This window comes from Erithacus rubecula (genome assembly GCF_903797595.1).
Source record: "Erithacus rubecula genome assembly, chromosome: 20".
NCBI lineage: Eukaryota > Metazoa > Chordata > Aves > Passeriformes > Muscicapidae > Erithacus > Erithacus rubecula.
In genome coordinates, this window is record NC_136672.1 from 8,088,644 (window position 1) to 8,103,509 (window position 14,866).

Here is a 14,866-nt window from a genome sequence, read left to right on the forward strand (position 1 = left end):
GGAGGAGGCGCCCGGCGGGGAACGGGAGGGGACCGGGCGTCCCGGGCTGCTTCGGTTCCTCATTTCCCGGCTGCGCCGAGCCTCCCGCAGACTCCGCCGGCGATGGACTACGACCGCAACAAGGCGCTGCTGCTGGAGCTGCAGAGGGCGGCCGGGACCGGTAACGATCGCTGCGCCGACTGCGGGGAGCCGGGTAAGGCGGCTCGTCCCGCTCCGCGCGGGCACCGACCGCGCCCCTCGCTCCGCGTCCCGCGGCGCTGCCCGCTCCGGGACACCGCCGCACCGAGCAGGAAACGGCCTCGCACCGCGCGCTTCCCCGGGTTACTTGTGGACGGGGCATGGGGCTCCAGGAGCGGGAGGGTGCGTGGGGTGGATTTGCAGCTCGGGGAATGTCTCTGCGCGAGGGTTGGGGCAGAGAAAAGCACGGGAAAGCCGTCGGAGCCCCCGCGCCGGGCGGGCGCCCGTTCGGGTGGGTCAGGCGGGAGCCGGCAGGAGCTGCAGAAGGCGCCAAGTTGCTTCTGTTTAGCAACTTGACGGGATAGGGAGAAGTGGACGGTGGCGCAATCCAAGGAAATGGTCTTGCGAGAACACTCAATGCCTATAGGGATGCACCTGTCAAAGCTGCTTCAGGGGATGCTAGCAGGGATAAATAGCAGGCAAGAGCATGAGCCTTCAGAGGCGGCAGACAGTCCTCGCTGCAAATGGTTGTACTCCTGTTGTAGGAGAGGGCACGCTGTCGGCACCTTCCTTCCATTCTTAATTCGGCAACAGTGGCTTTTAATGCAGAATTAATAATTAGTTGAGCTTTTCCATCCACTCGCACAGTCACCTTAATTTTGAAGCAGATAGGCAGTTAAAGAATGTACAAACGCAGGGACCATGTCGTTCACTGGGAAAGCAGGTACTGTTCCCCTGGACACAGTGAAGTGACAGCCATAAACAATAGGGTGGGATTCGAGGTATTTATTAGGTGGGAAGCCTGGGCTGTGGATCAGATGTGGGTTTTCACCCTTGCCAGTGGCTGTGCCTTTTCCTCTGTATTAATTTATTCTTTGTGGTTTTATCTAGGTCCAGAGTGGGCTTCTTGCAAACTTGGAATATTCATTTGTTTGAATTGCTCTGGAATCCATCGCAATCTTCCTGAAATCAGCAGAGTCAAATCCCTTCGGCTTGACTTCTGGGAGAGCAATTTAATAGAGGTACAGAGGAAAAAGCAATAATTCTCCACATTTCATAACCTCCTGTGCCATCCACCATGGACAGTGCAACAGAACCACACAGACCCAAGTTAATTGCAAGGGTAACTTTAGGGGGTTTTTTATGACTTACTCAATCAAACTACACTGATAGGTGACCATGTTCCTAACAGTCTGTGATATATATACAGACTGTCATATGTAACTTCTTGCTGTGGTTTAGAAACTCACAAATATTTCCCAGTAGTATGTTCAATTAAGAAAGCAACATACTCTTCTTAAATATTGGTTCAGCCTCTCATCATTCAGTTGAATTGTGTTAACAATACAATCACAGTTAATATCTGGGAGGAGATGAAGGAATAGGGAGATCATAAACAAATTTTCTCCTAATTTTCTTTTGTTCTTTTCATCAACAACCACAGTTTTGTATTCCTTCACACATGGTTCAGAACTGTAAATACTGAAAAAAGGTGCATCCACCTAAAAATAGCAAACTCTAATGCCAAAGAGAATTTATAAATGTGTGTATACACGCACTGAGGGTTATGGCAAGACTCAGCAAGTGCAGAACTCCATTTGATACAAGTCTCATTTTATGTTCATAACTTGGTGTTGATTTGCAGTTGCACACCTAACTGTAATTTATATTTCAGTTTATGAGGAGTCACGGGAACCTCTGGGCCAAAGCTAAGTATGAGGCAAAGGTCCCTCCGTACTATTACATCCCCAAGTCCCATGACTGCATGTAAGTTGATGGTGTATTCAGTGCTGCAGACCTCTACATCTGCTTCCCTTACAGGTCTCCCTGGCTGCTTGCTGAAATTAGAGACAAGGCAGATCAGCTTTATCCATGTTTTCCTCTTTCAGGGTTTTAAGAGAGCAGTGGATTAGAGCTAAATATGAGCGTGGGGAATTTCTTGACACCCGAGTCTGCCCAGATCCCTGTTCTGCAGGTAAAAGGATTGTCAGGGAGGTCTCAGCCTTGAGGCCAACAGCACAATGTTCTCTTGGCAGCTTTGGAGGTCTCTGAGGTTGGCTTGTCACATTTGAACTGTGGATGTGCAGTCACTGCTTTGAGTCTAGCTTTGAGAAGAAACTCCTAAGAAAAAGGCACTTACACAAGTGCAAGGGTATATTCAGATCTTACAGTTCTCTATTTCTTCCACTGATTTTTTCATATGAGGGGAAAATTCGCAGATGGAGAAGAGACTTGCAAACGTGCCAGATCACCCTTAGCTGGGTAGTCCTGCACTTGTGCCACCCTTCTCTGACACTTATCTGTCTGGCCTGCAGGCAGCCGTGAAGGATGCCTCTGGAAGCTTGGGAAGGTACGCAGACAGTTCCAGAAGAGGCAATTTCTCCTATCAACAAGGGAAGGGGTGATGAAGTACTACAGCAAAGAAGTGAGTTCTTCAGCTAGAGCTGGCCATAGGTAGCAGGTCAACACTTACCCTCAGACCTTGCTCTTTGTGGGCAAAACCCAGCAAAAGTAGTTTTGTCTCTAGTTTTGTAGCCAGCCTGTGCTTAGAGGAGTCCTCATGTTTCCCTATTTACATATGTGGTATATTGGGCAATTTTGGATTTAGTTCTTTTTCTCATCCCTTATCTCAACACTGCAGCCTCCTTTTGCTTAGTGGACAGAGGAAATGGATACTGGCAGTTGAATGGCAAGACAAAGAAGAGATCTGCTGGCAGTTTTTACCTCTTAAATTATCAAAATATCCTCTCAACAGCTTCTGCAGCAGGGTACTCAACACAGCTTCTTTTTGTGAGAGATTCTAGCTAGTTTTCTCTAACTAGGAGGCTGGAGATAGACTCATTCTTTGCAATGTAGACCCAGCCCTCTTTAATAGTGGCCCAGCATTTGTCAAGGATTATTTGTAAGTGGTTTTATGTTGCATGTAATGAAGTCTTTATGTTTCAGTTATAGCCAATATTCAGATATTTTAGGATGTCTGCTTTAAATTTAGTAGGGATCTAGGTCTCATACAGCTGACCTATCCTTCAATACATTCCCTGAGAGCACTTTAATACAGTGATGCTTTTCATTTCACAGTCCAGAGGTCCAAAAGCCGTTATCAGCATTGAGACTCTGAATGCAATGTTCCAGGTGGAGAAAATAGGACACAATCATGGGCTGCAGATCACATACATCACAGATGGTCAAACAAGGAACCTTTTTGTCTATCATGAAAGTGGAAAGGTGAATATAATAGAGATTCTGGAGTAAGCAAGATTCTTAGGTGTTGGATCTGTATTTTGGAAGAGTTATTGTGTCTGCGAGATCTGCTTTTACTCAGCATCACTAAGACTTGTAGAGTATAGAAAGTTGCAGAATTTGATACTCCTAACTGTAGCATCTTGCTCTTTTGTAGGGGCATGTATTCAAAGTCAGCCTTTGGATAGTCTTAAATGGTACATGGATGTAAATCTCTGTAAAGTAACTGCCTCATGGTTTTACACAATCTCATGGTTAAATTCTTGACTTGCATAGAGAATATGATTCTACATTATTTCCAAGACAGTCGTGATAATTTTAAAAACTATCTCTATAGATATTGTTAGACTTCTGTTTCTTCCTTTGACAGAGTTCTTGTGTCTTTTCAGGTACAAAGGTTTTTAAACAACCCACAACTGAATTAACTGAAAAAGCCTGTGTACACAGACTTAGGTGTCTGTCCATGCTGAGAATGCCTTGGACCTCCCAGGAGGGGCATTCTTAAATTATTTTCAAGGGTCAATGTTTTTCAGGTGTTTGGGACAAATCACTGACTCTCTCTGTCCCTTGGGGAGAGAGTATCTATGAAGAAGAAGGAGAAGGGCATTTTGGAGAAGCAGTGCTCTTACTTTTCTTGTTAATCTTTGTGCTTGCTGTTTTTCCAGGAGATCGTTGACTGGTTCAATGCTATTCGGGCAGCACGTTACCATTATCTCAGAATAACCTTCCCAAATGTCCCTGAGCCTGAGGTGAGAACTGAACAGGACTTGAAGCAGTCTAGCCAAACATATAATGGGAAAATATTTTCTCACTTCTTCTGACAGAGTCAGGTATATTCAAAAAGCAGCACTTGGGTCCAGGGAATGGACAGAAGAGGTAGAAGGAAAGGCCACGCTGAATAACATGCAAAAACTTAGTCAGTACTTAAGGCCTTAAAGTCTCCATGTGATCCTTATGCAGTGTAATCTGTCAAAAATGTTATGTTTCTTGTTACTTCAGACTTCCTTTTACCAAGCAGCCAAAAAAATCCCAGACCCCAAAAGCCACAATTGACAGTGATTAACTTTGACAAAAACAGAACAGAAATGCAATCGTGAATGAGACAGCCTGTCATGGTTTCAGTTGGGACAGACAGACTTCTTTGTGTTTGTGTTCTCCTAGCTCATACCCAGGATCACCAGAAATTTTGTCAAGGAAGGATATATGGAGAAAACAGGACCAAAAGTAAGTGCATGCTTGGCATTACACAAACAGGATCATTCCACATAGAGAATATTTGGTAGTTCAATGATGCTGACTTGTAAAATATTTGCTCAGTGACTCTCTGCTTTCTGGGTTGATAAAAAACACTATATTCAAGCCTGTTATGTTCTTTTGGACCATGTTTTATATGAAAAATAAGATTGGGAAGAAGAATCCTTGAAGAGTAGCAAGATGGATTAGCTGTGAATGGACATGCAAAGTGCTGTTACACAGCTCCAGTGGATTGCTCTATCTGCCAACTGCAGCTCCTGCCACAGCGGAACATGAAGTGCTGATCCCCCTACTTCTCTGTTTCACTTAGTGTCAGTTGCATGTAAGTTGTATCTACTTAGAGCAGCAAAGTGTCATTTGAGCAAATTTCTCTGCAGTGAAGCCATTAGTTTGGTTTGTTTTGTTGTGGAAAGTGTGTTTGGGCCAGTACTCTGGGAGTAGAAGAGCAAGGTTTTGGGCATGGCTGAAGGAGGAGAAAAAGATCTAAGTTCTTGTTTGAACATAGGCACTTCTTGCCTTGCTCTCCTCTGAGTGAACCACAAGCCAAGCCCGTTCAGTGGTGCAGTTCTGATACTGAATATGCTGGGTGTTGGCCCAGCTTGTGCCAGTGTTCCAGCACTTCTTTCTGCAGGTACTTGCACATGAAAGATTTTGTGGGTTTTTTTTTTCTGAGGCCTAAGTTCTGCTTAAACTGAGCTGAGTCCTAGAAGAGTTCAGTTCAGCCTGAGCAAGTAATAGCTCAGGAATGGTCAAGTAAGTGTAGCTGATGGAATTAGCACTTAAAAAAAACCAGCTAGTATTGTACACCCAAAATTCCAGGGACAACTTCCCTGATCAGATTGTTGAAATTGATTGCTCCCTCTTTTCACTATCACCCCTGGCTCAGGGGTTGTTCTCTGCAGTGTTTTCAATCCATTTCATGCAAGTTCCTTAATCCTGTTAATTTGATTACTTCCCTGCCCAAAGGATTGTCATTGAATGTAAATCTGTATTTTGAGCTCAGGGAGAAGAGAGAGCTGAGGGCTGCACATTGCAGTCCTGTTACCAGTTGCAGGGATGAAGGAAACTGAACTCCAACTCCAAGTCATTTAAGTGGTCCTGGAATTTGGATAGACCAAAGTACACTTTGAGACATGGGTCTTTAAAGAATTTCTACCATTTCCTTGCAGCAGAAGGAGGCCTTTAAGGTACGCTGGTTCTGCTTGGATTCTCATGAAAGGAACCTGATATACTTAAAAAATCCACTGGTAAGAGGAGTGCTCTTTGTTCCACAGCCCCTTCATGAAGCAGGTGGGGAGGAAAGGTCTGTTCTCATCCACCTTTTCCAGTGGCTGTGCCAGACTGGAGCAGGCCCAGCCTCAAGAGTCCAAGGATGTCTCTGAAGCTGAGCTGGTTGGGAACTCTGGCCTATACAGTGGCTGTGAGAAAGATATTTTAAAACTAACTGCTACTGCCTGTGGTGTTCATGCCCCCTCTCCCCCAGCCCTAGTGCCTCTGTGTCTGTAACCTTAGCCAAGATGAGCAATATTCCAGTACCAGGCCCCAGTATCCTGCTGCCTAGCACTGCTTTAGCCATGGGAATGTCCTTCCCTTCCCCTTCTGAGCACCCACCAACCAGCTCTGTGTGAGTGGGGCCCTGCCTTCTCCTGAGAACCCCTGTGAGTGCAAAATACCCCTTGTATGTTCCTGTTGGTGTCCCCAGTCCATGTCACTGGCTCCTCTCCATGCATCCCCAGATCCTGTTCCATGTGAAAGAATAGAGCAGTGCCTGCTGCAGCTCCACTGTCTGCTGCTGATGGCTGTCCTCTGCTTCCTTCTTTCCAGGATGCATTTGCACTGGGCCAGGTTTACCTTGGAAGGAGGGATGAGGGATATGAAGTACGAGATGATTTACCCCAGAAAGTCTGCGTGAAGAAGAAAAAACCAGTGATCACTCTGGTCACACCAGTGAGAGAGTTTGTGTTCATCTGTGAGAATGACAGGAGGCAGAAGGAGTGGATGGATGCCTTGAACGAAGTCATCACCCAGCTCTGATGTCCCCAGGGAGGAGCAGGCAGGCAGCTACATTCCAGCTGGCTGCAGCTCCTGGCCACACAGGGACAGGTTATTTCCAACAGCGAGGGTTGAATGCTTCTTACAGAGCTACATTTCTGGCACTAAAAAAACAAGCCAAGCTTAAATTGTGGAGGATACTGTAATAGAATCACTCCTCTAATGGAATCACACAGATGTTTCTAGCTCTTTGCTTTCAACAGTATCTACTGTTTGGCATTTATATGAATGGCAAATCCAACATCCAATGAATTTTTTCCAAAGCACAACCCCACATGGTGCCCTGATGAGCACATCGAGAGTGCAGGATGAACATACACTGATCTGTCTCACCTAAAAACAGATGAAGCTTAATGAGCTTGATTAGACTGAACATTGAAAGGCAGAAACAAATTTTAAAAGTATTTTCTTTAGTGACTTGCTTGCAAAAACCCCATGAATAAGGACTGGTGTTCAGTGTTGGAGAGGAGCCTTCTTATCAGGTACCACTGTGTGCAGGAGCTGATGGAGATTGTACTGGCTGACACAGAGCACTGAGTGTTTCCATGCCTCAAGACAAAGTTTGAGATCTGGTTTTACCAAGCAGCAAGTCATTCACACATTTAATTCTTCTTTACAGATAGCCTTATTTTGTAAATCGAGGAAGTCTTGCAGACCAAGTTTCTGGTGAGGCTTCCACCTTCTGCTGACAATTGCCAGCTGGTCTTGAGATACTGAAAATAGTTCTTTTTTTTTCTGCTAAAAAGAGAAGTGCCAATACTTGCAGGAATTAGTGACACTAATTCTTCTTTCTCCCCACCCCCACTCGCCCAATAGTGCAAAGGAATTGAGTGGGATCATCATTCTGCCTTTCTCAGCCAGCTCATCGTCCAGCTCTGAGCAATGTGCAGCAGTTTTATGTGTTGACATGCTCCTATGAACTTCCCTGTGTTCCAGGCTCTGTCCCCACACACCCCCAATTGTTTTAGCTCACATTGTGGTTCAGCAGTTCTATTAAACAGCCTAATGCTTCAGCTTCTGAAATCAACAGAAAGTAACTTTTGACTTGTGTGAGGAATAGTGTCAGTCTTCATTTGTTAATCGTTATTTTGAGTAGCTCGGGGTGACCTCAGAAGGGTTTGGTCCCTCCCATAGCCTGGAGTTCAGTCAGACAGGGTCTGCGCTGCGCTGTGCCACTGCTCAGACTGCCCATGTCAGCAACTCTCACTATTACAAAATCGGGAAATTCACGGTGGAAACGAAGTGGGGCAAATAACGGGGGTTTTTGGACAGTCAATCAAAGTCAAGGCCAGGTCCTGGAGAGTTCTGCGTCACAGTCCATTTCCACCGCAACCCAAATCCTGCGGGCAAGGCACGTGAGGGGAGCAGAGAACGGAGCGGGGCAGACCCGGCGCGGCCCGGGGCGTTCTGGCACCGGAGGAGGAGCCCGGGGAAATCGAAACTGCGGGGCCATGGCCGCCGTCATCGAGCTGGAGCAGCTGCAGCGCGTCCTGGAGCTGCAGTGCTCCTGCTGCCTGCAGCCCTTCGCCGAGCCCGTGCGGCTCACGGACTGCGGCCACAGCTTCTGCCGGGACTGCATCCTCAACCACTGCTCGGGCCGGGCCCGCGCCCTCTGCCCGCTCTGCCGCCGCCCCTTCGCGCCCTGGCACCTGCGGCCCAACCGCGAGCTGGCCGCGCTGCTCAGCCTCATCCCGCGGGAGCTGCAGGACGGCTGGGAAACGCCGCAGGAGCCGGAGCCCTGTGGAGCTGCTGCCTGCAACGACCTGAGCGCGGCGGGGCGGGCACCGGCGGAGAAGGTACGGCCGGGGCAGCCGGGGCTCCATCCCCGACACCCGCGAGCTTCACCCCCGACATCTCGGGGCTCCTCCGCGACTCCCCAGCTGCCCCGGGACATCCCCGGGTGACATCCCCCAGCTCCCCCGGGACATCCCCGGGTGACATCCCCCGACACCCAGGGATTCCTGCCCCCGACATTCTGCGACAGCAGCAGAGGCACCGCCCGGCTTTCCATGCCGCGGCATCCCCAGCGTAGCCCGAGGCTCCGTCCTCTCCATCCCACGGTAATCCATGGAGCAGATGGCTTCGATAACAGTGTTTAGGGCTCAGTGGTGGTGTCTGCCACACTGAGAGCTGCATAGCTGAATTAAAAGAACTAATACCTGTACATGTTCGGCTGATGCACAGTAGTAATAAGTGACTAATAAGTGACTTCGTTGTGCTGGGTGTTATTTATTGCATCAGCGTTGCACTGGAGACTGCTGGAAGGACACATAACATTATTAAACAGGGTTACAGCTCCACCCAGCTTCATGGCACAAAATGGGATAGGTTCATGATCTAGGTCTCTGCTTATAACGACTCTCAGAGGAGGAGACGAGAAAATCAATTGACCTTCGTTATTTTAGTACATTGGTATCTTATTCAAGCTAAGAGGATATTGAAGCTCACAATTATAGTTGAACATGTAATTAATTGGTGACTGTTGATGTTGGCTTCATTTGATTATTCCTACTCAGAATTGTGTTTTTCAGGCACCTCCTCAACCAGTCCATTGCTTAACTAATGTCAGTGATGTAGGGAATTTTTGTCATCCTGCTGCTTAACCTAGTCATGCTTTCTCTGAGGTTTATATAGATAAATAGTCCAATGTGTCACTTTAAAGGAGGAAGAGATATGGGAGAGCTCCAAGAACCAAGAAATAACTGCAGAGACTGTCCACCTGTTGAGGAAAGATCTCAATAAAACAAAGGTACACATTGTACATTCATCACCTACAGTAACTTCCTGCTAATGAAACTTTCAGTTTCTGTTCTGGGCTAGCAATGTGATTGCAGGGTTGCCTTCCAGCTCAGAGCAGGAATCTGCCTTTTTGTTTCCTTCTTTTCTGTCACAATTCTGTTTTTAGTGGTGAGAATGAATATATGGCATCAGCTGCATTATTTTGTGTCTTGGCTGGCACAAAGGCAACTGGAGTTGTACATTGTTGCATTTTTCTGTTTGTCCCAGGAGCAGCCTGAATGTTTCTGGTACACTTAGATGCAAATTACAAATCATAAGAGGGAATATTGAACTTTCTAAGTTGTCAAGCAGAGTCCACTGGCCATAAAATAGTCATGATCTTTAGCATGCCCCAAATCTCATTGCATGAAATGCAGGATAGTGTCAAATGTATTTTATTCCTTTGAATAAAGTTTCATGGTCTGCAGGGGTCAGTCAAAGAGCACATTAGATGAGACAGTAATTCTCATATTCCATGTATCTTTCCTAACCACACAATGAACTCCATATTTTCTGCCTTTCAGGAATATACATCTCAGATCAAAAGCCAGATTACTAAAGATTTCTGTTGCATGAAGGAATATGTTGAGAGACAGGAGAGAAACACACTGATGTTCATTGAACAAGAGCAAAAAGCTACTCAGCAGAAAATTGAAAAGACTATTCACCAGCTCACAGACATCAAAGCCCAAACTGTAAGTGATGAAATGAGGTGGCAGAATATGAGTAGAAACTCTTAAGCTCAGTGTCTGGGATAGCTGAATATGTACAGAGCACCTTTGAGGTCCCCACTGCACCATTCTCATAGAAACAATGGTGCCAATCCATGGACATTGCTGTCAGCAGGGAGAGTTTGGAGTGAGAAATGCAGAGGAAAAAAGTACTGTAAGAGGAACAGGCTGGGAATGCAATTCAGAACTAGATTTTTTCCAAGGATATTGGTGAGCTGGAATGAAGTGGGAGCTGCAGTGCTGAAATCCAGTCCTCAGTCAAATCTAAAGTTGAGATCTTTCATGATTTTTTTATTTTCCAGAATTTGTACTTACACATAGGTGTGAAAGTTAAAGAACTCACAGAGTTATTAAATATTTTGTAACAACTTTCTTGGGGAAAACATGTCAAGGGCCCTCAAAAGATGCAGGTAAAGCACTTGAGATTGTGCAGAGCCCGTTTTGATGTTGCAGTGCCAAGTGGTACAAGTTAGCCAGCAGGAATTTGGAGTGAGGCTCACTGGGTGTGGAAGTGCCATGAGACAGAATTGGACTTCCAGGGCCCAGGCACAGGTGCCCATGCTGGAATTCACTTGATCCAGGGTCCTGTAGAGTCAGTGAGGAGAAATGGGAACTTTCAGAGTTATCTGGCCTACTTGAGATATCCACCTGCAAAGGAGATTAATCCAGCCTCCAAAAGGATTCCTCCTACAGGCTGTACACACAAACTAACAGAGCAACTGCAGATGTAGATTTCCACAATTTCTAAATTTAGGCAAACTGACCTCACCCTTTCTTCCCACTAATGCATTTTCAAACATTCGGTTTTGATTCTAGAAGAAGGAGGAAATTTAAAAAGAGTAACTTTGTGTATTCATATGAATACTTATGGAAATTGTAATATATATATATATAAAAGAAAACGTAGTCACATTTTCAGTTTTCTTAGGGAAAACACAGTCTTTTTATTTTTTAATAAGAATATCCTTTCCTATTTTCTGTAAGCTTTCAGGTTGTTCTGCTCAGGTAACTGTTCTATATAGGAAACTTTTGATTCAAAGAATAAGATTCTTGTAGAGATGACTGCTCTTTTTCCACTGGGTTTTACATTATGATCTGATCTGTGAGATTAAATAACTGCTGCTGTCTACATCTTTCCCTTGATACTTTGTCATTATTAGAGTGACTTATCTGAGAGGCAGAGGTATGAAGGCTCACCTTCAACAATTAATAAAATCACACTTGATGAGAAGCTTAATGTTGTCAAAAGTGCTGTAGAAGATCTTAAGAGAAAGTTGGAAATTTTACTCTTCGAGAATTATGCTCAGCAACTCCCACCAGGTGAGTTTCCCTTATTTTGAAATATTTTCCTTAAAGGCAATGGATCTAGCAAACAGATTAAAAAAATTACTTTGTGCTTATGAAATACATATGCAAGTAAAACAAGAAACACAATACTCAGCAAAAAAATAAAGAACACTGTAAAAATTTCTAAGACAGAACTTGCTTTATCTGCATAAAACAATCCAACTGCTTTACCCATCTCACCCAGCTCCCTTCTAACCACAGCAGTGTACAGTGTTTTGTAAAAATGTTTTAGTAAAATGTTTGCCTACCCATCCTTTGTAATTTATGCAATCAAGAAAAGCAACTCCTTGTTTTGTACTTGAACGAGTGGCTCTGTTCAATTAAGGTGTGTTTTCCTCCAGAAGCTTAAATACTTCCTATGTACATTTTAGATAAATGTCTTAACACTTTACTTATTTTTGTATTTAGTGCAGCCTCCAGACTCGTATCAGGAGCCAAGTGTCTGCTCATCATCTCCAGAGTCTGCAGCTCAAAGTCCTGAACCAAGCATTTCCAACCCATTATCTCAGTGTAAGTATCCAAGCCAGCAGGACTCCTAACAACATCCAGGTGACCCTGAGACTGGATTTGCTGAAGGGCACTGTCCTTGCCAAGGCCAGCAGGAGATGTGACTGTTTACTGAAGCATGGAAACACAATGGAGTTGCCATGAATGAATCAGCTACTGACACATAATGTAACACTGTACCTGACTGCAGGTGTAGGATAAAAAATGAGATAAGAAACCTCTTTCATATAAACTGTGGTAACTTGTGCTGGCTGCAGAGTCTGAGCTGGTGTACAGGCAGTTACTGCATCTCACTGATCTTTGCTGTTAAGCTTTAATCACTCCAGTTGTTACTTGAATTCTGCATCATTTTGACAGAAACATTTTTACAATCAACACACTGTACTGCAGCTGTGGCTTAACAAATGTTTGAGCTGATAAAATATGTAAGAACTTGTCCCAGTGAACAGCTGACTGTAAGCTTTATTAGAGTAAACATCCCATTTATTATTGACAGAAGGGTAATTTAAAAAAAAATATTGTGTCTAGGAATAAGATCCATCTTGTAGGGTGCAAGGTACTTTCACCTTTCCACTGGAGTGCACATGAGCCTGTCATGGATATTTACAGAGATGTTCCTGTTCAATGTTTCAATATGCCCAGGATACAGTTGCTTGGTTGAACTTTGATTCTTGAACTTTGATTCAGGTTTATGGTATGATCACTGGGTTTCATTTCTCTTCTGGAGCAGGGATTCACCTGCCTTCTTGTTCCCTGCATGTGAGAATATTTTCCTTTCTGTCTTCCAGGGGCAGAGAATGTGACTTTTGACCCCACAAGAGTACACGAGCGCTTGGCACTCACAGCCCAGAACAGGAGAGTGGTGGTTTCCAGCCACCCAACCACTTATCAACCATCACCCAAAAGATTCTGCATCAGCCAAGTGATGTGTTCACAGGGCTTCTCTACTGGGAGCCACTACTGGGAAGTAATTACCAAGGACAGTGATGGATGGGCTGTTGGAGTTGCTCATGAAATGATTGGTAAAAGGGAGAAACTGGGAAGGACTGAGCATTCCTGGTGTGTAGAATGGGTGGGTCCTAAAAAACAGCTGTCAGCATGGCATAAGAATCAAGAAACATTATTACACAAGGACAAGCCACTGAAGGTTGGAGTTTTCCTGGAGCTACAAAAGAAGACAGTGTCATTTTACTCCATTGCTGACAAAGAAATGCTTTTGTACACCTTTGAAATCAGTACCTCAAATCCTCTCTACCCTGCTTTCTGGCTGTACACTCTAGAAAGAAATGGATCTTTAACTATAAGTGAGCCAAACAGGAGATAAAGTCTGTTGAGAAGAGGGACAATTCTGGCAATGACTGCAGAGTTTCTGTAAAAGCCTCAGTGTTTAGCACAGGAATGAATGTATCAAGGAATGAATGCTAGGAATAACTATCCAGGCTTTTCTGGGAATCAGCAACTGATACTTCACTCTCTGCTCCAGTCTAGCTGTACTTCACTAAAGCAATTCCAGCCTATGCTAAAGGCAGTAAGCACCCCTGTGGGAGTCAGGCAGCTTTAAGTAGTCCCAGGATATTCCTAGGAAAGAATGTACTAAGGGTGCTCTAATGTTGGGGATGAACCTTTCTTCATTTTTTCCTACATTTTTATAAAAAAATACAGGAGAACAGATTATGCCTTTACTTTCTGTCGAGTGAGTTTTCTTCAGAAGATCTGATTGATTTAGGAATGCTCAGAGGGCAAGAATGTTACTGATCTTAGGTATGAAAGTCTTTCCCTTTAGGGTAGACACTAACTAGGAAATAGGGTTTGGATTTGAGGACCTGGCATTTCAGGGAGGTGTCCCAGAAGAAAATCATCTCACTGGAACCATATTTTAGTCATGCCCAGGCCAAAGGGTTGTCATTCCTGGTGGTGGTGTGACCATGGGTATGGTTGTGGAAACAGATACTCAAGTGTGTTTATACCAGCTGGTAAATCATGCAGTCACTTTACTGCCCTTTTAAAGGGCCTGCAAACAGGACTCTGTCATGGGAAGGACCATCTGATCCTGCCAGCAAGCCTGAGACAAAACTTCTCAAGAGAGAAGAGCTTCTCAGAGCTTCTCAGTTGCCTGTGGGGGTGAAGGGACCAGAGCTGAGGTCCCACAAAACCTACAGCTTGAGTTCTGAGAGATCACTGCTTCATGCAGGCAAACTGGAAAGTGCATTCCCAAGAAGCAAAAACTTTTTCAGGAAGACTGGCATTCCAGAATTGACAAAGTAAATAGTTTATTGTGAATAAAGCGTGTGGGATTCAACTATCTGGTTTAGTGGAATGGAGTTCCTTGGCTTTTAAACTAATTTACAGAACTGCTGCTCACCTCCAGAGTTACTCCCTGCTGTCACTGAACGCTGATGGACTAAATGTACATTTGTATGATCTCAGGGCTGTGTCTCAGCATCTCCAAGGCTGGGGTGGCTTTCCTGGGATAGCCAAAGCCACAGCCTTGTTAGTCTTGAGGTGTCCTTTACTGGTTCATCTGGAAAAACAACAGCTGCAGTATGAACTCTGGACATCCCTAATTTCCCACACACAAGCTGCACTGTAGTGCCCAGAGGCAGCAATTTGTTATGGTTTGGATCACAGCAACAACACACCTAACGACACACAGTGCAGATGGGGACCCACTGTATCACTGCTGGAACATTGGGAAGAATTTCCTGATTAGGTGATTAAACATTGGAACGGGCTGCCCGGGTTGGAGTCACCGTCCCTAGGGGTGTTTAGGGAGAGACCGG

The 14,866-nt window shown here is 45.0% G+C and overlaps 2 protein-coding genes across 4 annotated transcripts; both read left to right on the plus strand.

The window, feature by feature from the left end:
- The first annotated feature begins 6 nt into the window (after positions 1–6).
- ADAP2 (ArfGAP with dual PH domains 2) lies at positions 7–6,851 on the plus strand. Of its 3 annotated transcripts, none has more exons than XM_079323635.1 (10): positions 7–193; positions 1,069–1,199; positions 1,853–1,944; positions 2,067–2,152; positions 2,493–2,602; positions 3,256–3,402; positions 4,083–4,166; positions 4,579–4,641; positions 5,841–5,918; positions 6,496–6,851. In XM_079323635.1, exons 1-10 carry the CDS (start codon positions 103–105, stop codon positions 6,703–6,705), a joined length of 1,092 nt encoding a protein of 363 aa, XP_079179761.1. In that variant the 5' UTR covers positions 7–102; the 3' UTR covers positions 6,706–6,851. The 3 variants fall into 3 exon arrangements, with proteins under 3 accessions (XP_079179761.1, XP_079179762.1, XP_079179763.1); XM_079323636.1 differs by having other exon boundaries at positions 5,841–5,858; XM_079323637.1 differs by lacking the exons at positions 5,841–5,918; positions 6,496–6,851 and adding an exon at positions 5,682–5,834.
- Positions 6,852–7,002: 151 nt separating this feature from the next.
- RNF135 (ring finger protein 135) lies at positions 7,003–14,779 on the plus strand. The gene is made up of 6 exons (XM_079323612.1): positions 7,003–8,519; positions 9,386–9,472; positions 10,026–10,196; positions 11,393–11,552; positions 11,988–12,089; positions 12,875–14,779. The coding sequence occupies exons 1-6, from the start codon at positions 7,914–7,916 to the stop codon at positions 13,408–13,410; spliced, it is 1,662 nt and encodes a 553-aa protein (XP_079179738.1). The 5' UTR covers positions 7,003–7,913; the 3' UTR covers positions 13,411–14,779.
- The last annotated feature ends 87 nt before the right edge of the window (positions 14,780–14,866 follow it).

Bases quoted from the DNA above. Each gene is read 5' to 3' on its own strand.
- RNF135 (XM_079323612.1), top strand. From the start codon at position 7,914: ATGTCAGCAACTCTCACTATTACAAAATCGGGAAATTCACGGTGGAAA. The intron at 8,520-9,385 runs GTACGGCCGGGG...GTCACTTTAAAG, and splicing joins GGCGGGCACCGGCGGAGAAG to GAGGAAGAGATATGGGAGAG. The intron at 9,473-10,025 runs GTACACATTGTA...TCTGCCTTTCAG, and splicing joins AAGATCTCAATAAAACAAAG to GAATATACATCTCAGATCAA.
- ADAP2 (XM_079323635.1), top strand. From the start codon at position 103: ATGGACTACGACCGCAACAAGGCGCTGCTGCTGGAGCTGCAGAGGGCG. The intron at 1,945-2,066 runs GTAAGTTGATGG...TTCCTCTTTCAG, and splicing joins CCCAAGTCCCATGACTGCAT to GGTTTTAAGAGAGCAGTGGA. The intron at 2,603-3,255 runs GTGAGTTCTTCA...TTCATTTCACAG, and splicing joins TGAAGTACTACAGCAAAGAA to TCCAGAGGTCCAAAAGCCGT.